Below are 24,645 nucleotides of genomic sequence, written 5' to 3'. Positions count from 1 at the left end.
AGACGGCACTTCTGAAAAAAGAGGGTTTATTGGAAATCCTGCTGGAAAAAACCTAGGTTTTTTCCAGCAGGATTTCCAATAAACCCTCTTTTTTCAGAAGTGCCGTCTGCCGTTGAATGTCTCATGGAATTATAGTGGCCCTACAATGGCACACGGTTAAGTGTTTTCATACAGATAACAGCATTCTAATATAAGTACAGTATATTTTACAATAGGGAAATATTATTTCTTCTAATGCATTATAATCTTGCTGATCTTAAGAAAAAAATTGGGTTTGGTTTAAAAAAAGCTTTTATTTTCATACAGTTGAAAGAATTGAAGGAAATCGAAATGTTTCTAAAGTATACATAAAAAAATTCATATGCAAATTAAAATAAATACTTCATGGTCATGTTAATGTTACCTTTTCAACTCAGTGTTTATATTATCTGATATATCTTGTGCCCAGCAATCTCCATTGGCTTTTGTCATGTGTATTACAACCAAGGCTTCATAAAGTTTCATTGAGTCAGGAGCAAATAATACAGGAATATCCAATTTTTCCTTAGGAGCTAAAGGGATACCTAAAACATTTAAGCAGAAAAAAATATTAAAGAGATATGCTTAACAAAATATTAGATGTATGCACAAAAATAAGATGTATGCACAAAAATGTGTCTACTTGACTTTACTTTGGGCAAGAAAATACATTTTTGTGAGTTATTTCTGTATGAAGCAATCAGACCTGCTGATTTGCTATAGCTTGCAACATATAATAATGATCTTTTATTGTTTCAGGACTTAGAATTATTGGAATATATTTTATCATTCTGTTATATCAACATTACATGGGGGAATGGACTGACCTTTGGTGAAAATAAGCATACAAAAAAGAGGGGGGATTGACAAATTGCCTCTATATTTATCATAAACATAATGTAAGACTTTTGATACAATAAGTTGCTAAATCAGTAGCCTTATAGCAGAGCCACATTTTGTATAATTAGGTTCAAAACTATTTTATTACTTGTAGGCCTCCAAACAGCATAATATAGTTTAGAAGTTTCAGTCTTTTGATTTCTTTTGTAATGCTGAGTTTGAACAGAAGCTTCTGTAACAGTGTAATCTGCAGTATTAACCACTGAGAAGAAGTTGAGATGGGTGCAATGATGCTGCAGATTTGATTTGTGATTGGTGATTTTAATAAGTGAAATCAGGAGATTGTGGGTCCACTTACTGTATATTTGCACTTCAAATTTATCTAAATTATACAAGATAAAATAAAGGTGTAAACAACACAACAAATTTGTCCATTTTAATTATTAAGAGATTATTAAGATATTGCCCTCTTCTTATTTTTTCCTGAAAACTAATTTTTATCATTAACTAATAACTCATTATCAGTAACGCATAAAAAGAAGAACATAATATTCAGGCAGAGAACACTTTCTGCATTGAACAGCAGCTAAATAAATACATAGTAGGTTCATCTAAATAAAATAAAGTTTAAAACTAATATCTGGAAAAACGATTCATTAACGCAGTTTTACTGTACTTGAGAATCAGCAACCAGATGTTTGGTGTAACATATAAATACATAATATTTACATTATAATTATTTTCTTGGAAGGAAAAACATATCTAGACAACTAATCTGTGCATAACTGCTTGTTGTAATGGGAACATTTCATCATGGGGCTATAATAACATTAGCATGATAGCCAATTTGGATATTATTTCACAATCTCTAGCAAATAAACCCATTCATTATGACAGATTTCTTTCTTACTAAAATTAGGCCAAATATCTATCCATTGCCTATATTACAGAACTTTTATAATTCTTCCTCTTTAAAGAAACGATCTCCTTATAAAAAATGAAATCCCTGTAACCCTTGACTGAATAATAAATAAGCTGTAACTGTTTGTTCCTAGCAGTTTAAAACATTGATAGATGTAAAGGTCTTGAGTAAAAGTTTGTGAAGAATGAAAGAATTCAAAAGAAAGGGTAGCATAATGGAGATTCATAATGAATCAGAACTGACCTCAACACATTTAATAGACTGACACAGGGGGTTATCTATCAAAGTCCAAATTTATCTCAATATTTTCTGCTACAAACTCCGATCAAATCCGCTTGGGTCTTTTACACTTATTTATTAAAATTTTCTTTGGGGGATTTTCATAATTTTTTCAGATTTTTTTCATCCGATTTTCAAAATTTTTTTGGAACTTTCACCTGAAAACTCAGAAAACTTTGGGTTATTGCACGAAACCCAGTGCACATCAAAAAATCATCAGGACTTCCCCCATTGACTTATATGCAACCTTGACAGGTCTGAGATGGTGGATTTTCAGATTCTGACTTTTTTATCCTCAGGGTTTTATATATTCCGAAAAATGTGTGATTTTTTAAAAGTCTGGTTTTATATAAAAAAAAAAATCATGAATTTTTTGCAATTTATTAAACCCCGAGGATTGAAAAACGGAGATTTGGCTCTTAAAGTACAACTCACCTTATTGGCGCAGAGCCCCTGCCTTTGCTTAACAGGAAGCCATGCTAAGGATTTTAACTGGGGTTGAACAGGAGGTTCAGTAGCAGAATTTAAGATTTAATGATTGGAAGGGAGAGCAATGGGAGTCAGGAAGACCGCAATAGTCTAAACGGGATAACATATGGGCAATGATTAGTGTTTTGGTTGTTATATGTGAATGAAAGGGATTTATCTTGTCTATATTGTTGACGAAGAAGTGGTAGGTTTTGGCAGTAGTATTAATATGATTCGAGAAGTAGAGTGATTGGCAAAACCTGCCACTTCCTCCGCAATTTAGCCAAGCGGCAGGAAGAAGCAGCAGGTTTTGGCAGTCACTCTCCTTCTCTAATCATATTCATACTACTGCCAAAACCTACCACTTCCTCCTCCACAATGATGACATTGTAGATGACATTGGCATATCTTGGCTATATTGCGAAGGAAGAAGCGTCAGGTTTTGGAATTAGTATTAAGGATTAGAGAAGGAGAGAGACTGATCAAAGAAGATCCTAGGCAGCATGCTAAATCAACAGGGTTAATGATAATGCCATCAATAGTAATGGTGAAAGGAAAAGGTGGGCTAGGTTTAGGTGGGAAAACCATGCACTCTGTTTTAGCCAGGTTAAGCTTGAGATGGCACTGGTTCATCCAGGAGGAGATAACTAGTAGGCAGTTTATGATCTTGGTCTCACTATCAGTGGTTAGTGAAGGGGTGTCTAAATACTGTATATCTGGATGTCAATGGCGTACAGGTGATATTTGAGGCCAAATGAAGATATAAGGTCTCCTAAAGAGAGAGTGTGCAGGGAGAACAAGTACAGAACCCCGAGGCACCCCCACACTAAGCTGAACTGGTGGGGAGGATTTGTTAGCATAAGTAACAGAGCAGTCAGAAAGGTAGAAGAGAACCAGGATGCAGTTTGACCCCGGACACCAAGTGAATTGAGAATTTGCATTAGAACAGAATGGTTTACAGTAAATAAAGCAGAAGATAGGTCCAGGAGAATGAGAATGGAGTAACGTCATTTGGCCTTAGCAGCCTGGAGATCATTTGCAACTCCACATAAGGCAATCTCAGAGGAGTGTGCAGGTCGAAAGCCAGACTGCATCGATCAAGTAGATTATGGGTGCATAGAAATGGGGCATTTTCTTTTCTATCATATTTCAGTAATATTTGGCTTTTGACACACAGGGTGCCTAGTACTGGCCATTAAGTCTGTCATTTACTTCAATGGAATGTATATGCCACCAGCAGTGACATGCAGATTTTGGCCATAAGTATCTTTGGTAGAATGTGAAAGTATTGGCAGACTGTAGGGACAGATATGGGCACTTCACCAAAGGAAAGACAAAGTCCCCTTGAGCCTTCAGTCTTAAGGCCAATTTTTTAACACATGTTCCCAATGACATGGGACAATGTCTTAAGACCAAGAGCAATTGATTAGCAACAGCAGTCAGTTCTACTTTATCAACACTGACCTGCCCTCCTGAAATCAGTACTTATTACTCATTATTTATTATTTATCGTTTTTAAATTATTTGCCTTCTTTCCAGTTTTCAAATGGGGGTCACTGACCCAATCTAAAAACAAATGCTCTGTAAGGCTACACATTTAGGGGCCGATTCATGAAGCTCGAGTGAAGGATTCGAATTAAAAAAACTTCGAATTTCGAAGTGTTTTTGGGCTACTTCGACCATCGAATGGGCTACTTCGACCTTCGACTACGACTACGAATCGAACGATTCGAACTAAAAATCGTTCGACCATTCGATAGTCGAAGTACTGTCTCTTTAAGAAAAACTTCGACCCCCTACTTCGGCAGCTAAAAGCTACCGAAGTCAATGTTAGCCTATGGGGAAGGTCCCCATAGGCTTGCCTGAGATTTTTTGATCGAAGGATATTCCTTCGATCGTTGGATTAAAATCCTTCGAATCGTTCGATTCGAAGGATTTAATCGTTCGATCGAAGGAATAATCCTTCGATCGTTCGATCGCAGGATTTGCGCTAAATCGTTCGAACGATTTTAGTTCCTAGTCGAATATCGAGGGTTAATTAACCCTCGATATTCGACCCTTCATACATCTGCCCCTTATTGTTACTGCTACTTTATATTACTCATTTTTCTATCCAGGCCCTCTCCTATTCGTATTCCAGTCTCTTATTCAAATAAATACATGGTTGCTAGAGTAATTTGGATCCTAGCAACCGGATTGCTGAAATTACAAACTGGAGAGTTGCTGAATAAAAAGCTAAATAACTCAAAAAACACAAATGATAAAAAATGAAAACCAATTGCAGTTTATCTCAGAATATCACTCTCTACATCATACTAAGGGTTATTTACTAACTCCGAATGCAGAATTCACAAAACATTAGTGATTTTTTTTTTATAAAATCTAATTTTTAAATTTTTTCCCCAGATTTTAATAAACCCCGAGGATGGAAAAGTCTGAATCCGAAAAGCCAACATCTCAGACCTGTCGATGTTCATATACGTAAATCTCAGAAGTCCCAATGATTTTTTGATGTTCGCTGGGTTTCGTGCAATACCCTGAAGTTTTCAAAGTTTTTGGGTGAAAATTCCGAAAAAATTGTGAAAATCTTGAAAATCGGATGAAAAAATCTGAAAAAATTTGGAAAATCTGATTTTTTTCCTGCAAAGCAATTTTTTGGGGAAAATGTAATAATAAACAAGTATAAAAAACGCGAGGGGATTTGATCGGAGTTTGTAGCAAAAAATATTGAGATAAATTCGGACTTTGATAAATAACAACCCTAAAAGTTAATTTAAAGGTGAACAATCCCTTTAAAGGATCAAAAGTAAAATAAAGAAATATAGAACCCCTTTAAGTAAATCTTTAAATATTTGATGTTGTAACATGTTTTGCAAGTGAATAAGGCAGCTATATAACTACTAAACTGAATTATTTGTTATATTATGTAAAAAAAATCCAGATGCTTCATTTTCACCCAAGAAAAAAATGACAGCTTTACAAAGAATAAAAATATATATCAGCATACAACATTATTGCAACTTTTTATCTGTTTCATTAATCTTGTTTTTATGAGCAAGCATAAGGCAGAACATTTCTGACAATGAGGAAATGAAAATGCCTTTGTTTCAGGTATAATTGAATTTTTGACGTGTTTGAGCTATGTTTGATCAGGTTTGATAGATAATTTGTATTTTTCTATATAATGCTATTTCTATTCACTTTGCAGCGAGGCAGTGATTCTCATTATTAATACATATGAAATCATTCACTGCCAAAAGAGCCTTGTATCGTAATGTTCTTATTTTCATTTTTATAAAGAGGAAAACATCTATTCCAGACACATACTTTTTAAGCAAATACAGGGAAATATTTATTTTAAAAAGTCCACAGATGGGCATTCACCAATTGTAATGCAGAGGGTTTTTTTTGTTGTTTTGGGTGGGCCCTTTAGGCTATCATAAAATCACACAATATCATGGGGACGGGGGTCTGCAAGGTACAGAGTGCAGAGTTGGCAGCACAAGCCAGTCTTGCCCTTACTGCCTGCCATAAGGGAGGTGTAAAGTACAAGGGCCTCATAGCAGCCTCCTGCATTGGGATTTGGGGAGGCATGTTAGAAACAGATTAACAACAGTGCTAAACACAGAATAAAATGAATTTATGTATGTATGTATGTATTTATGCTCCTACTTAATAATTGAATATATGCATTACTAATCATGCAATTTAAATGTATTCAAACTACAGAAAACAGGCAACTTATTGACTGGGCAAAACAAAACTATATGTGTACTGCTGGTACACATACTTTAATAATATACCTGCCTATAGCATTAACTTTTACATTAAACTAAATTGGCCCTGCAGGGTTTGCTGAAATGTTTGCACCTCCACATTGGATATAGTTTTCTTTTTAAAGTAAATTTATTTGTACATGGATAATGGATACTGGCTACAGAGTGTTGTTGTTAATGGTACATTCTCTACTTGGAGTAAGGTTCTTAGTGGGATCCTTCAGGGTTCTGTATTGGGTCCCCTTTTATTGAATGTATTCATTAATGACTTTTTGGATATTGTAAGTAATGTATCAATGTCTGCAGATGACACATAACTATGCAGCCCAATTAATTCCATCCAGGATACTGCATCATTGCAGCAGGATCTTGGCAATCTGGGAAAAGTTCGTGTTTTATTAACTATAAAATCCATAATTTTTAGTGAAAAAAAACCCCACTAATTTTTCAAGATTTAGTAAACCCAGAGTCTAAAAGTCTGAATTACTCATCTTAAAAGGGTGGTTCACCTTCAAACAACTAGTTGGTTTCAGATAGATCACCAGAAATAATGACTTTTTCCAATGACTTTCTATTTTCTATGTGTGACCGTTTTTCTAATATTGAAGTGTCAAGTGTCTTTTTTCACCTTCTGAAGCAGCTCTGGGAGGGTGTAAACATACACCAAGACTCAAACAAAGCTTTATAACTATGTGTGATTATAAAAAGGATTATCATGACATGTGGTTGTGTGTGGTGTATTACATATATTTTTTTTCTCTCAGCATTAAACATGCTTTCCTAGAGAATAAAGTCTTTCAGAGCATCATTAAATTTGGTATAGTTATTTTTTCTGCCAATCACTATCCATTTATTAAAATGCCACTGCAGAGAGGACAGCTATAATTTCTTCTTCAGAGGAACAGAAACTGCTCATTACATGCTTCTTTATTCCAAGTTATCATTAAAGACAGCCTTTAACTGTTTACATTCTTCCAGATTAAAACATACAAACTGATTTTAGGAAAAGGGGGCACTGAAATTATTCTAAAGAAGAAATAATCTTGCTATAATGCTTTATGAAACTCACCCTCAGTTAACATGCCTAGAAGATGAATGACTTCAGTACTGGTTGAAACGCTGCCCTCAAATATTAGAAGCAATTTTATGTAACTATTGCCTAAGCATGCACACACAGTTACATAATTAATTCAATGTACACACAGCACATAAATAAAAGAAAAGCATGTGTTAAAATCTGATGAGGTAAGTATTCCTTGTTGTCATAATAATAATAAAAATCCTAACTTCCTGTGCTAAATTGCCAAATAAATGATAAAATCCTACCTTCCTGTGCTAAGTGGCCAAATAAATGAACAGCATCTCTAATGACTGAGAAATAAATTATATTTAAAACATATTATATTATGTTTAGAACTTAAAACAGCAACATTTAAGAACAGTTGGAAGTTCAGAAAGTCAAAGCTGAATTTTCATTAAACAACAAAATTTGTAAACAAGCCAAACTTTTAGCATTAATCGCTGTTCAAAGATCTATTTATAGTTCCTTACAGAAGAAGCCATATTTCGGTACAGATTGGTAGACATCCAAACACATTTAAAACATGGTCATTCCTTCCTAGTAAACCCTATACTGACAAATTTATATGGCACTGGACTCTTAGACAATAAAACTATTGCACTTTAAATATCCTTATTCAAAAGTGGCAAACACTGAGATAGTAGTATACAGAAAGTCATGATGGATTTGTATGTGAATGATGAAGAGGATGGAGAAAAACAAATACCTTGGGTTTGCTTCAGTGGCAGACAAAAAGCTGGTTCTGTATTGATAGAATGGCGCAGAACAGAAGCACTGAGACGATGCATGGTTTGTTCTTGATCTGAAAATAAAAACCGGACATGGAAAAGTCTTCTATACTTCAATGTCAAATTCAAGGAAATAAATTCACTGATGGTTGAAATGTGATCAAAGACTCATTCTAATGAAAATACTTCACGGATGAATGTTCTTCAAAGAATACTCTTAAATAGAAGATTGCAGCATTTCCCTTCTCTTTCTTTTTGCATTTTTAATCACTTGCTTGCAATGACTGAAATTATTTTAAGCTTTCACCTGAGGATTATGCTATCGGTATTCTGAGAGGGGGAAAAAAAAACCACCATAAAATGATAAAAAGTTCATCAAAAATATGCATAAACTATTAAAATAGCAGAGTTAATAGAAAAAAGGGAATACTCAACATCTATCCAAGTCTATCTATATATATATATATATATATATATATATATATATATATATATATATATATATATATATATATACGAAATCCAAAGGTGCACTCCGTTAACACAGTAAAGTCCTGGGTGCCAGCCAAAGTGGGTAAATATTTGCGAAAAAGAGCGACACTCACAGGTTGTTTTCAGTGTAGATAAGTTGTGCTTTATTCCACTCAACGTTTCGATCCCTCACAGGGATCTTCGTCAGGAGATTACAAACAAACAGCCAGACCCACTCCCAACCCAGAATTTAAACCCCCTGGCCATTTATTGGCGCCAAAAACTCGTTGCTAGGCAACCACCAAGTGGTGTGGGGAAGTGTATGGATCCACTAGGATCAGTATAGGAAGTGAGAACATCGTATAAAGTATTAGTAGTGCTGGCAAGTGTAGCCATGTGAAACAAAGTAAGTAAAGTTGAGAAAGAAAGAAAGTTGCAAGTCCAGGGAATGTCTCCGTGTCAGTACAAAGCCATTCCTGTAGACCATAACCAACAGCCAATCACAACGCGTCTAAGTATGAATTGTCCAATCAGGACACAATGTAGAGGTGGGTGTGCGCCTCAGTGCACTAAGACTGCTGTACGCCGGTCTAAACATTCGCAGGGGTTACCAGGGCAACCGGGGCAACCGGATAACGCCAAACAGTGCTGAGCTGCGCTGGTCTGACAGGAGGAGCCGTGCAGGCTTGTGTCCAGCATATCGAGGCTTAGATGGAAACGCTGGGATCGCCCAGCAGAATAAACAGTGTCGGCATACTTTAAAGGCCCTAGGGAACACTGTGGCTGCAGCTTGCTTCACGCTGCTTACTGCCCATAAGCGCGGTTATCCATAATCTTGGACGACCAGGCCAGCTAAGCACTGCTCTGCTCAGCACTGTTTGGCGTTATCCGGTTGCCCCGGTAACCCCTGCGAATGTTTAGACCGGCGTACAGCAGTCTTAGTGCACTGAGGCGCACACCAACCTCTACACTGTGTCCTGATTGGACAATTCATACTTAGACGCGCTGTGATTGACTGTTGGTTATGGTCTACAGGAATGGCTTTGTACTGACACGGAGACATTCCCTGGACTCGCAACTTTCTTTCTTTCTCAACTTTACTTACTTTGTTTCACATGGCTACACTTGCCAGCACTACTAATACTTTATACGATGTTCTCACTTCCTATACTGATCCTAGTGGATCCATACACTTCCCCACACCACTTGGTGGTTGCCTAGAAACGAGTTTTTGGTGCCAATAAACGGCCAGGGGTTTTAAATTCTGGGTTGGGAGTGGGTCTGGCTGTTTGTTTGTAATCTCCTGACGAAGATCCCTGTGAGGGATCGAAACGTTGAGTGGAATAAAGCACAACTTATCTACACTGAAAACAACCTGTGAGTGTCGCTCTTTTCGCAAATATATCTATATATATATATATATATATATATATATATATATATATATATATAAAGTCTTTGTGTGTATGCACTCTTACCAGATTTAAGATCACTTCAGGTGCGTAGGTCAATTTTCGTCATAAAAGTAGATAGAAGGACTCGCACACCATTTTAAGTAAATAAAACAGTGTTATTTTATTAGTTTACTTAGATGCATTTCCAATGTTTCGGCCCCCATTAGGGCCTTGTGTGCGAGTCCTTCTATCTACACACACATATATATATATATATATATATATATATATATATATATATATATATATATATATATATATATATATATATATATATAGTCTAGGATAGATGTTGAGTGAGTGTGTGAATATGTATATATTTTATATAAAATCAGAGGCAAGCGTTAATTTAAAAATTATAGACTACTTTAGATCTATACTATTCTTTACTTTAAAATAAAAGTATAATTGTAAGGTATGCCATTATGTTTTATCTCTATGCTCATTTTGGTATACTTTTTTTTACTTATTTTTTATGAGGAGTAAAACAAATTACAGAATAATGATCAACACTGATTAAATACTAATTTGTAGTAATACTGGAAATCATTTTAGCAGTTTTAGTTCCGCATTCAGGAACAATAGATTAATGCAATGCTCATTCTTTTTTTTTAATCAGAACATACAGTAAAACAGCTTAGACCTGTCATTGAACTCTACCAGACACAGAGAAAAAGCTAAATCCCAATGGCCAAAGCAGTTGAAGCAATTCTTAAATTTGGCAAATTTATAAAAATCCAAAAAGGCTTCAATAAATGGGGGGGGGGTAGTATTTAACATTTTTTACAGTCAGAAAACTGTATTATTAAAGTGATGGAATTTGTGTAGACGCCCTAAAACATTGTGGAACACTGGTTAAATAAATCACATTGCAAGAATAGAGCCTCTGATTGGAGATGTTGGTAGTCACATGATCCTGGCACCACTTATCTCAGGATACTTGTAAACATATAGTTGTGGCATCATGCAGAGGTGTTGGGAACTTCTGCTCCAGGTTTTGACCATATATTCACTTGCTAACAAGTTAATATGGTTAAATATACAACTAATGTATGTAATTGATGTAAAGATCATTATTAAAATATTCTTGTGTCATTTGCCTCAAGTATTTAATATTGTTTAGTGAATGAGACTTTAACACGGGTATAGGACCAGATGCTTTTAGTTAACCACATGAAAAAAAACATTCTATGCTACCTTCTAAGAAAAAGACATTTGGTTCCATGACTTCCACAAAAACTGTATCTATGGAGCTTGTGTCAAATAAGCTTCATCTTTTTACCTCAAGTGGTCTCCGGTAAATACATTTCCAGGACAACGGTAAATGTTAAATGATGGACTTAACTCATAATTTTATTGACTGTTTACAAGTAGCTCCCAAGTAATTGATCCCAGCTGTAAATGATTAGTAAAAGCACAGGTATATGTTGTCTACTTTAGCATATAATTCCGGTACTGATTCCCAGTACTAATTACAAACTCAAGATTCTTAATATTTTTCTATCCACACTGTCAGTTACTTACTTGACTAATAAGGCTTTTAATTATTTTATGTAAAATGAAAAATGTGCTAGCAGATGTTACTTACAATAAGTTAAGCTAAAAATTATACTGGTGCTTTGTAACTCATGCCTCAGGACTTCCTGCTGGTGAAATTAGTTCACTGTAGTTTGACATATATCTTTGTAAAAGCTAAAACCAAATTAAATTAAACTTCTAGGTGAAAAGTTCATGACTTGATTTAACCCCACTTGCATTTTGCAGCATATAAAAATAAAAGAGTGAGGTGTTTAATGTAAATATGTCTACATTTGACAATGTCGAGGATGAAGACCATATTTTAGAAGTTCATTTAGCTCGAACTACTGCAAATTTCAGCAAAATAAGTACATATAAAGCCCAAAAAAGTACAAAATTTAGCAAATTCAATTCTAGTCATGTACTGTTTGTCTTACTGCAAGCTACAATTTTGAAGGATTTTAACCTCTTGTAAATGTCTGCTTTGCACAAAACCTTAGCACTTAATAGCACTGTGTAGACTACTGAAAAGTGAAAACTAAATGCCAATTTATTTTTTCAGCTCATTTACTTGTTTTGCTAATAGAATTTAAGGGATGCCACTATGTGTGTAAGAAATACTGGCCTGCTGAAATAAAGCAATTCATTTGTGTATGGTTCCATTTGTAGCCCATTCATTCTCAAACAGTTGCTTCTGAAGTACAACTGCCTGACACATGGCTCTATCATGCTCCACTGACTATCACTTCCTAGGCTCTTCATGTTGGACGTTCACGGGGGAATTTTTTTTTAAACATTTTTTTTCTGTACTTAAGATCCTTACAAAAAAACCCATATAGATTTTAAACAGACAGTATTATATAGACCTGCAGGTTAATGTTTTTAGCTCATAACAACATACGCAATAGATACCTGGCCAGTTCCTGACACTTAACTATGGTAAGTTCCACATAATCTAAATAGCTGGCCTAGCTATTAAAGATGGTGTAAGAAATGAACTCTAAGGTGGGCACTTGCTGTGAAGTTGGTATACTCAGACCTCTACCTTTTTAAATGATTTCAAATATCATCCAAAGAGACCTGTGTCTACTCCTACTTATACTGTATATCCTTCCCAAGGCAACCCCTCCAGCTACCATTTAGTGACCAAAAGAAAGAAACTACATTTATATATGAAACAATATGCTATTAACCCCTTCTACAGACATACAAATATTTTGCAAGAGCAAAGTTAAAGTTGTAAAACATAAGCCACATAGAATGGCTAATGGTATTCATAGCTTTACACTGATTAAGGAATACTTCTTCAGACAGTACTTTGTCAACCTTTACCTTTATATATTTTGTTCTTCTCAAACAGTATGAAAAAAAATCACCATTTTAATGTCACGTTTCTAAATTTCTTTTGCATTACTGGTTTATCTTTATACTATTCAAATAACAAAATCCTGTCCCAGTGTGGCAGAAGATGCATTTGTTCTTGCTGTACATTCTTTTGATTTATGCATTTCTAATAAGCACTGAGAGAAAATGCCTTGATTTTCTTCCTTAGGTGATGACTTAGTTCTTTGCAGGGTAGGCAAAGATTAATGAATAACTGTATGTGCTCAGAGAGCAAGAGGATTATGGCTTGCAGATGAGCCAAAAACATATGACTGATCCCATAACAAGACAGGAACATATAGTGTAGAGAAATATTTTTATCTCAAAAGAATATTCACTCAAAGGGCAACTCCAACTATATATTACAAAAATCCAATTTTCACAATGAAAGGAAATGTAATTCTAAGCACCAAAATTTCAAATATTTACATTACATTTATATATGTAATTGTTACTAAAAGTAATATCCGTTTATCACAATTATCTTTGCATTGGTTGTTACACAAACTATTGAATTAGTCTTAAAGTCCTCAGGTCTTCTCCAGCAAAGGCTCCAATTCCCAAAATATTTTGCATGTGCTATGATTAACAGACCCATGAAGAATGAGGATCACAGAATTGTACATCATAAGATCATGTAGAGCTTAGTCCTCTCTCAAGCTTATTTGCCATTATATAAACTGTATAGTGGTCTATTTATTTAAAAAAGGTACCATATATATATATATATATATATATATATATATATATATATATATACACAGTATATATATATACAGTGTGTATATATATATATATACAGTATATATATATTTATATAATATATATATATATATATATATATATATATATATATATATATATATATATATATATATACGCGCTTTTTGAACATACTGTAACAGCAGCTTAAAAAGTCCATTTTAGCAATGTGACTTTTACAGCACTGAAATAAATCCTGTGTTTACCTTACTGCCTCTCTAACACAGATGTAAACCATTTTGATAGCTATACATAGATAGTCTTGTTGGTATTATATATAAAATATTGATTATTAAAACTATAAATCAAAATGAATGTTTGAGTTAGATTGTATTCATATGCCAATATGTCACTCATATATTAAGCATTTGGATACAAGAAAAGTAATCATTATCATCATTATTAAATACCATGGCATACTAATTCTCATTCTCTCATTATTTTTCTTCTGATAAGAAAGCAGCATATCTCACTATATTAAATTCAATCAGGTGATGTTTTTTGACCACCCATTGTTAAAATATTACCTGTTAGAATCACATCTATTAAAACATGTTCATCTGTAGGGTTTTTGAAGGTAATTATGATCGAGGATAAGCTGCCAACACGAGCACTTATGCTCGCTGGTTCCATGGGTTGGGGTATGAGACCAACCCCAGACATGTGGAATATCCATTCCTCTATCTGTTAGAAAAATACAAAATTTCCATCAAAACAATGCAAATCCCAAATTGAGAAAACCACAGGATTATATACATAAATTGGATATAATTGAATATGTATTGCATGCAACAATTTATAGGCTAACAATATCTGCCATAAAGTTATGGGATTGTGTGCTAAGAACCAATACACCTATAGCAAGTGATAAGATCAGGAAATTCCCATCATAATAAATACATTGACAAGTATGTAAAACTATAAAGCATTTTAGAATGAAAAACGACATACACACAAAAACGACATACACCTTATAATGCAGCTCTCGTTATGGTGCTGTTATTGAGCTAGTGCTGCTCAACTTTTAGCAATTTAGTTATAAGGGTAGACCAAGATCAAAGGGACAGTTTTATTAAGGAATTATATAATACAAAAGAATTCAAAGAGAAATGAGAACACCATTAACAGCATGCACATGTTTCATTGCCGTCTTAAAGAGGGCCAAACATGGCGGATCTCTGTTATCCACGGAGATTTGTTTTCCAATCAATTTCAACATTCTTGGTCACTTAAAATGATCAAAACCTTTTATATGGAAATTGAATGAGCCTGAATTAAGATCATTTGGGATCTATAAATTAGCATGAAATTATTCTGCAGTGCCATGAAGAGAGCCCATTGTCTAACAGGGTTATGGTAAGGTTCTGTCTGGTCCACTACACTTAACTTATTTTGTATTAGCTTTACCACAAAGGGTCTATCTATATATGCTCCACACTAATATGTACCTCACTAACTTTAAATGCAATAAACTAAAAAAAATCCTTTAGTTCTGAGTTTAAACATGAGAGCTCATTTATAACTTGCGGGGTAGGGTGCAAAGTGCAAAAAAGATGAACTGCCATGTCTGTTACACTTTATACTCTGTGCCATATGGGGTGGCCTATTTATTAAAATTTTAATTTTTGTAATTCTAGAGGGTTTTTTATACTTAAAAACACTCACATTTAAAACAAACACCAATATTACCGTACATATTAAAAGATTTGAATATAAACAAAAATAAAATTGTGAAACAAATTAAATAAAAAGATAACATTTTGCCTAGGACCTTGAGGGCTTTTAGATTACAAAATTTTACATTAGAGTTAGCGTAAGAAATAGTTGATTTGAAGTTCATATTGTGATTTTTAGTATGGTACAGTAATAATCTAAATTTGAAAGTTGATAAATGACCTCGTCCCAGCATCCATAGTTGCAGGAATTTTCATAAATGGAACATAAAGACCTGTGCCTGGCTAAGAATGCATAGTTGTCTGTGTTTGAAAGCATTGTTTTTGAGTGGCGTGCTGGGGGTGGGATGTAGGCATCCCCATTCCTAGTTTTGCATAATTCATAAATGCAATTAAGGGAACACTGGTGTACATATGATGCACTAGGGTCCTACACTTAGGGCTTTATTTATCAAAATCCAAGTATTTAAATAAAAAAGGGATTTTTTTTCTGATTTTTTTCCCCGAATTTCTCTATTTTTTCGGGCTTTTTCCCAAAAAGTCCAAAGTTTCTATTTATAACTGCAAGCATATAGTACACTCAAGGTACTTTCATCAAAATGTGCTCTTTGCATCTCCGTTTACTTGCGCTCTGTGCCAACCGGTCCTTCCTGCCTTCCTTTCCAAATCAGGAAACTTAGTGGTGGGAAATGTGCTAAAATAAAGCCATCACACATCACTGGAGATCAAATAAAGATGTCTGAGTGACTTTTACATTTCTAATAATGCATTGTGAAGGTGATGTTTTGTTTACACTGTCTTACTTCAGTGACGTGTGATGATGTCATTTTAGCTCCTTTGCCGTCACTAAATTTTTTGAGGAAAAGTGTATGTATTGTTTTCTACAGGCTAGAGGATTAACCGAAACTTTAGGGGCACAATTACTAAGGGTCGAAGTGAATTCGAAGTGAATTTTCGAATTCAAAAACTTTGAATTTCGAAGTAATTTTTGGGTACTTTGACCATCGAATAGGCCAAAGTTCTATTCGATTTGAATACACTTTGAATATTCGACCATTCGAAAATTGAATGACTTCGCCACCTTAAACCTGCCAAATTGCTATGTTAGCCTATGGGGACCTCCTAGAACCTATAGCCAGTATTTGGCTAAGTTTTTAGAAGTCAAAGTTTTTTTTTTTGAAAATCGTTCGTTCAAACGATTTGAATTCGATCGAAAACGACTAAATTCACTCAAAAAAAACCCTTTGACTATTGAATTTCTACAATTCAATGGTCGAATTTCGAAGTTTTACCACCTCGAAATTCGACCCTTAGTAAATGTGCCGCTTAGTCTCTACCCAATAAACAACCTATTGTTTACCTTAAGCCCTGAGAGTGTGGATTCCTTCTGTGCTGTAAACTATAAAACAGAATATAGAAGATGCCTGGAGAAGATTAAAGATTAAAACCAATAGCACTAGCTCTATTTGCTAAATTTCCTCCTGCATCTGTTGTGGGAGTAAAAGTAAGTAAGTAGTACTTGGCACACAGCTGCCATATATTTCATTTTCCTATCATGCAGACTATAATTTTACCTGCAGCTTTTTTTTAACCACAATCTCTTCTAGCAAAACAAGACCTGTGCTTTTGCAACTGCATAAAAAAGCTTAACCCCCCTGTCACTCCGCCCAGCCTAGCATTCTCTAAAAAGCTTTGCTTATTACTTAACATGTATATTTTTTATTTAGAGAGCTATTTGTATACAGACTGATGTACATACACAACATTTTTGTAGCACAGATGGGCAATATTTCAATAATAAAATATAAATACAGTTGCAACAAACAAAACATTATTGTTGCCTTCCGCTTGTCTCTGAATATTTAGCACTTAATACAGATTCATTGACAAATCTGAAATTATTGCATCACACATTGAAAAATATGCTCATTTGATATCCAGACTATAAGAGGGTTATTTATGAAAGGTTGAGGTTTAGAGTTTTTTTTTACCTTAAATGCACTTGAAAGATGAATGGTATCTTATTTATCGAATTATTAGAGTTTTCGGTGACAAAAACTCCCTCAAATCACTCGAATTATTAGAGTTTTTGGGCAAAAAAACTTGAACATTAAGCAGGATGTTAACATCTTCAAATGGTTCCAGTGACCTCTGCCATTGACTCTTACATGACCTCAACAGGTTTTGATGGGTTTTTTTTAATTCAAGCTATTTCAACCCAAAAAAAACTTGAAAACTCGAATTTTCATGGAAAACACACCTCGAAATCTGCTCTAAGTGTCTAATATGTATTAGAAAAACAAGTGATAAGATAAGGATACCAGAATAAAATATACAGGAATGGGACCTACTATCTGAAATACTTGGGACCATGGGCTTTCTTGACCAGGAGTTTTACCATAATCTGAATTACAATAGCATAAAAGCTTTTACAGTGTAAATATAAGGATTGATTTGCCATCAATTCAAGGATTTGCGATTAAGGTACCACCAAGCATAAAACAAAAAGGAATAATTTAGAAAAAGTATTTCCTTAAAATGGACTCTATGTTAGATAGCCTTCCTGTATTACAAAGCTTTCTGGATATGCACTCTAGTATTCAATTATTCATTAGTTTGTTATCTTATTGATAAAGCTACATTCTTTATAAACTGAGTTCCTAAGGTGATTTTCTAGCCCTCTCTAAGAAAAGGGAAAAGACACACATAATCACATGGTTTGAAAAGAGAAGCAATGAAGCATTTAATAACTGAACAGTTTCTTTCAATTCAGGAAACATGCATAATCAGAAACAGTTAAAGGGCATGTAAAGGCAAACATAAAATCCCATTTTTACTTTCTTTAGTGAAAAAGAAACCTATCTCCAATATACTTTAATTAAAAAATGTGTACAGTTTTTATAAGAAACCTGACTGTATGCAGTGAAATTCTCCCTTCATTTACTGCTGTGGATAGGAATTGTCAGATGGTCCCTAACTGCTGAGCAGGGAAACAATCATACTTATGAACAGCAGGGGGAGCCCCCCCCTGCTGTTCCAGACCACACTGAGCATGTGCACAGTCTTAGTCTTGCAAAGATTTTTAACAAATTTACAAGATGGTGACCCCCTGTAGCCAACTTTGAAAGCATAAATTATTTGTTTGATTAGGCTTGTGGTGCATTAAGTTCATGTTTATATTTAGTATACAGCAGCATTTCTAGCCTTATTCCATTTTAGACTTTATATGCCATTTAAAGCTTATAAAATAAGCACTGTCATTAGTTGATTTTAGATTACTCAGCTATCCAGCTATGAGAAAGCTTAAATTGCTCCAACTGTCGGTTCAGATACATTTAATCAGTGAAATCAAGAGAGGAAAATCAATGACATTTTTTTCTCGAAGGTTAAAATTTGCTTCAGAAGATTCAGAAAGTAAAACCAATCCCTGGGTCACAATTAAACATATTTTACCTTTAGCTGTTGAGCACATACATAACATTTCATTTTTCATATAATTAGCTGGCTTTTGAGGACGAGTGTCAATGCAATAACGCAAAGGTAAATTACAGGAGGCAAAATCTAAAGGTTAAAGCTTTGCATTAAAGATCAGAACAAACAACTGAATACATCATATAAAGGTGAACAGAGTTTTAACATTTACCAAGGTATAGAAGAGACTGACATTCATACTGCAAGATCTGTTTATCAACATGTTTTTATCAAGAAAAGTTGTATACACAATAAGATTATAAAAAGCAATGCGCATTCTCATTTCAGGAGTTGATAAATGAACATAAACATACTTTAAAATTGTGATGTTAAGTTCTATTTTTAGTAATCTGCAATGAGTTTTTATATACACTGTTGTGTGTTGTCACAGAAAGACAAAGAGGTGTATAGAAGTAGCCCATGTAAATGGCTAAAACATAATATAACACATAAATTTAGTGGATGTGTGTCAGCACATACATATTAGGTAGCACTAGATGTTTCTCAAAGGGAATAAATACTTTATCTTAGTTCTCAACTGCCAAGCTTCTAATAAGCAATTTCATAGCTCTGCCATATCAGAGAGTGCTATTAGCTTTAAGTTGAACACAGAGAATGTAATCAGGCCACCTAGTTGAGCACTGCGACATATACAGTAAGCAGGCAACGAGAAGATATCTCAATTACCTTTGATATGAGGACTACTTAAAATGTCTTTATCTGCTTGTGTACTTACATCATCAGCTTTCAACTAAGTGGCAAGTTTATTTATTTGGGGCACATTTACGATGGGTCGAATATCGAGGGTTAATTAACTTAAAAAGTCGAAGTCAAAGTTCGAAGTAGCCAATTAGATGCTCGACCTAGCCAAAAAAAAAAACTTCGAAATTCAAAGTATTTTTTATTCTAATCCTTCACTCGAGCTAAGTAAATCTGCCCCTAAATGTCTTGTGTTTTTTCTAGGCTGAATGACCCAATACATAGAAATAAAGGATTAAGAATATGTAGAAAAAAACTGCACATCATCTACATCAATAATCCCCAACCAGTGCCTTATGAGCAACATGTTGCTCACCAATCCTGTGGATGTTGCTCCCAGTAGCTTCAAAGCAGGTGTAGATATTTGAATTCCTGGCTTGGATGAAAGTTTTGGTTGCATATAAACAAGATGTACTGCCAAACAGAGCTCCATTTAAGATGCCTTTACAAGTTATTATTATTAATATGTATTTATATAGCCCCAACATATTTCACAGCACTGTAGTTGTACCTTTCCACTCTTTCTACAGAACTTCTGTGACCAGAGTAACAATTCTCTAAGTCCACCTGAGTTTTAGTACTGGTAGGTTCACCCAAAAAACTGTATGCAGCAACTACTCTATTTTACCAGTACCTGGTAAAGCTGCACAACAGAGTGGTTAGAATGAATAAGACAAAAAAATTTAAGAAATAGAAAAGAGTTATAATTATTAAGAACATAAAGTCATTTGAGAACACACTGCAAAGCACAAAAGCAGGAGTTCTATGAATGCACTTGCGTGCTGTAAACAAAGGTACATACTATTTAATTGCGCTCATCTGCACATATGTACTTGCTCCCCTAAACACTCCTTAAAACTTGCATGCATACCAATGCACCAGCTCAGTCTGCTCTGATTAATTCCAAATACTGCATGCAAAAGCAAACATAAATGGAAGGGAATTCTGGATTTCTGGTGCAGGTCTGCCTACACTTGTAACCGAATTGCCCGTAATACCAGAATTGCATTTAATGCCAGTATTGATGCTGAATGTGATTTGCATCTACTTGTGTTCTTTAAAGTGGCAAATCCTCAAAACCCCATATTTTACAGGCTAGGTGTAATTTAGATGTATGACCCCTTTGTAGATAAATAGCTACAAACATACCTGTGGGTTTTTAAATATGATGGATCCTTTATGGTTCCCTTTGCCAAGGGCGGATGGGTAGAACTGGACAGTTACATCAGTAGTAGTATTTGGTGGCAACAATAGCTGAAAAAAAAAGAAATAAACAAAACAAAAGCATAATCAATAATTCTGTTTGTAATTAGAAGTTGTTTTGCTATGTTGTTGATTAATGTGTTCCGCTGTGTGCTTTTTCCACTTTAGGCATTCATGGTCTGCTAGAACTGATAAAGTAAACAACTAAAGATTTAATAGCAGTCACATCAACTTGGTTATTAGCATCATGTGCCAGGCTGCAAAAGTAATAAACTAATCTATATTCTACAAAAGCTCAGAATATACAAGTGTACAATGTTCAGAAATAATTGTAGATACAAATAATGCCACTGGAGAAACCTAAATAGTTGTTTGCTATTTCCTTACAGTTTTTGTTTGAGGGGCTCATTTCCTTTAACCCATCTTTCATTTCAAAGCAATAATTGAAAAACTATCTTCTCAATAATCCAAAAATATAAAATAGAAGGATACATAAAATAACCATTGTTGCTACAGTATAAGTGCATACACAATCAAAACACCAATCATAACTAACCATAGCTACTGTAAATGAATACATACTGTGGGTGGCTTACAGATTCATTTAGGGTTGCTGCCTTTGTGGTTATTTGAAATCAGATGGTAAAGTCAAGGGCTGGTGAGTGGGAACATCAGAGACATTGTTTGTGTGGATTACAGTCCAGTGGTGTACCTTTGCGGGCCTAACTCTCTTACCCCATCAAAATATTTTGTTGGGTCACCCATTATTTTGAATGATTCACAGTTCAGGACCCCTATAGCCACAGAGACTGCTTCCTGTATTGTAGGACAAGTGAGAGCAGGTAAGTATCACTCCACACCACTACCTCCTGGGACCAATGAACAAAGAGGTACTGAATCACACTCTACTAAGCATATATCAGTCCATTGCCATCTGGCCATAGTTCCCTCCCACTACCACGCTGCTTTGACTGAACCAACAAACCCCAATGTGGAATGTTTCTGTCTGTACTGCTGAAATGCAAGAGGAATCAGAACTCCCTGCAACCCCCTTTTATCCACTCCAAAGCCACTCCTCTTCCCGTTCTTCCAGCCTTAATGCCTGTCCTCCCTAATTTCCTAACCTAAGCAAAGCATCTTACATCTCTGGTGTCCAGGAAGCTCCATTTTACACAACCAGCTATATGAAACAGCTTAAAGATGGCCTGGATATGAAGGAAATCCCAACAATTATAACACAGGAAAACATATTGCCCATATCCCACATCAACAAACAAGAGAGGCTGAGTTTTAAAATATCCAACATTTCTTGTTTGTCTTTTGACAGATATCATATTTGTGTAAAGCTTTCACATACACTATAACTCAGTGACAGTTAAATTATACTTTATCTGCTCAAAACACAGTTGTGGTAACTATTATAGCTAATTGAAAATATATCTGAAAATAAATCACACTCATTTTCATTTCCTCTATTCAGAAACAAAACCACAAAAGTGTTAATTTTTCATTGGTAGTACAATCAACTAATCATATTGCAAATATAATCCCTATATTTAGCCTGTAAAAAAATGAAAAATATAAATGAATGGTGCTGGTTTCAAAGGGCCTTTCCAATGTACCGTGCATATGCTGCTGATGACATTTAAGCCAGCGTTAATGAACTAGACAAACCAGACAGCGCTGGGGATATTTTTAACTCTCTGGACAGTTCACGTGCAATCTGCTGAAGTTGGAAGTCAAGATAATTAATTCAAGCCCATTTCTATGTTAATAGGGGTTTGAAACAAAAGTGAACGCTAAGCATTATTCTGTACAATGTATAGCAAGAAAACTAAAATTATGAAGTTCATTCACAAGTTCAAATAATCTATTATCTGTTACAAAGAAAAGACATTTCTACCACAATTCTGACTTGTTCTTATTACAGATAAGATAGGTCATTCTGGATTCTGGAAATACAAAATTGGTGCTCTTGCATTTTTTTAATCCTGTTATGCAAAAATGCTATTATGTCAAATTATTTCATCTTTCCCTGATGAAAGCTCCAAGATGGAGCTGAAACGTCGGATCTAATAAAACCTCCTTTGCATCAACTTCTTTTTGTTTGAAATTCCTTGGAGTGCTGTCACACTGCATGACTATTAATTGATTTTTTCGACCAGCACCCAGGTTAAGTTTTTGGCTGATGGTGTGCGTCCTAACGAACTGACTGTATATATATATATATATATATATATATATATATATATATATATATATATATATATATATATATATATATATATATATATATATATATATATATCCTTTAAATAATGCATTTCCTTTTACAGCACACTGGATACTTTTGGGAGCATTAAACTCCATGGTTTTAAATAGCCCAAATACACTATCTTCTATCCAAAGGCTAGTCAAGTGATTGTTGGGTAACTGTAATCATAAAATGTCATGTTAACCAGGCAAGAGAATTTAGCTCAGGATATCATTTTTTTTAAATTTTACTTGGACATCAGCATATGATGGTGCCATTTTAAGAATAGGTAAATAGAAGATAATGCCAGAAACAGGCAGGATTTAACAGTCTCCAGACATTCCATGTGTTGCCAAGCTATAGATAGGATACATTTATTCTTCTTCCAAGTTAGACTGATATTTACTTATTTGTTTGGTATATTCAAAATACAGATTTTCCTTTCACTTTGTACTTATAACCGCTGCCCCCTCACACTGTATTTAACATTTGATCACTAAGTATATTGCTGTGTTTGGTAATGCCTCAACGCTCCATGCACAGCAAATGAACCATGAACTCTACACACACATTTAAATGTGCCATTTTTCTATAGTCTTTATGAATAATTAAATACATCTCGCACATGTTAATCTGCAAATTTTGACCCTTAAAGGAGAAGGAAAGGCTAAAATTAAGTAAGCTTTATCAGAAAGGTCTATATAAATACACCAGTAAACCCTCAGAGTAATTTTGACAGAGTCCTCTGTCAAAAGAAACACCACATTTCTTTCCTTTTACTGTTTACACATGGACTTCTGTATCAGACTTCCTGTTTTCAGCTGAAACCTCCAGGGCAGGGCTTGAACATGCTCAGTTTGCTCCTCCCACCTCCCTCCTCCCATCCCTGCTGTAATCTGAGCTCAGAGCTGTAAGTGAGCAGGGAAAGACTCAGGCAGGAAGTGATGTCACACCAAGGTTATATGGCAGCTTCTATCCTAAACAAACAGAGACAGTGTCTAGGGCTATTTACTCGGGTATGGTAAAGCATTCTGCAGAATAAATATAGCATTCTAGCTTGCACTATTGTGGCTAATATGTTGGCAATAAACTGTCTTGGAGCTTTCCTTCTCCTTTAAACTTACTTTCATTTATAGACATATTTTGTGAAATATATATATCATTGGCACAAATTGCATTTTTATATTAAATATATGTATATATTGTTTTTAACTAATCATTTCTATTACTCTTTACAGTACTGAACATAAATGAAAGTTAAAATAGAGAAATATTTAGCAGTGCACTGTGTATGTTTATCTGTTAATGTAAACCTCACATCTGCACCTCAATTTACAGTAAAATGTGAGGGGAGGGGCTTGAATCAGTCTGGAAGGCAAAGCAGGATGGGGCAATGGTCCTTCTGAACACAAGCAGACTATCATGGTTCCCATTCAATTAGTGAAATCACGTGTGTCTGCATACAAATATATATATATATATATATATATATATATATATATATATATATATATATATATATATATATATACATAAATTTGTGCATGTTTAGACACTGTTTAAGCACCTTTGCTACAGTTCCGAC

General features: G+C 34.6%; 1 protein-coding gene across 2 annotated transcripts in view; it reads right to left on the bottom strand.

Annotated features, from left to right (window-relative positions):
* LOC108708385 (cilia- and flagella-associated protein 47) overlaps nt 1-24,645 on the bottom strand; it is a 221,168-nt gene that overhangs the window by 26,540 nt on the left and 169,983 nt on the right. For both annotated transcript variants that reach the window (XM_041582354.1, XM_041582355.1), the window contains exons 56-59: nt 20,753-20,857; nt 14,228-14,384; nt 8,091-8,186; nt 404-563 (exon numbers count right to left, since the gene is read on the bottom strand). In XM_041582354.1, coding sequence (XP_041438288.1) covers nt 404-563; nt 8,091-8,186; nt 14,228-14,384; nt 20,753-20,857 — 518 coding nt within the window. The remainder of the gene's footprint in view (nt 1-403; nt 564-8,090; nt 8,187-14,227; nt 14,385-20,752; nt 20,858-24,645) is intronic.

The sequence above is a fragment of the Xenopus laevis genome, chromosome 2L (assembly GCF_017654675.1).
Source record: "Xenopus laevis strain J_2021 chromosome 2L, Xenopus_laevis_v10.1, whole genome shotgun sequence".
In the NCBI taxonomy this organism is placed as follows: Eukaryota; Metazoa; Chordata; class Amphibia; order Anura; family Pipidae; genus Xenopus; species Xenopus laevis.
This window is presented reverse-complemented; position numbering and strand designations above follow the sequence as displayed.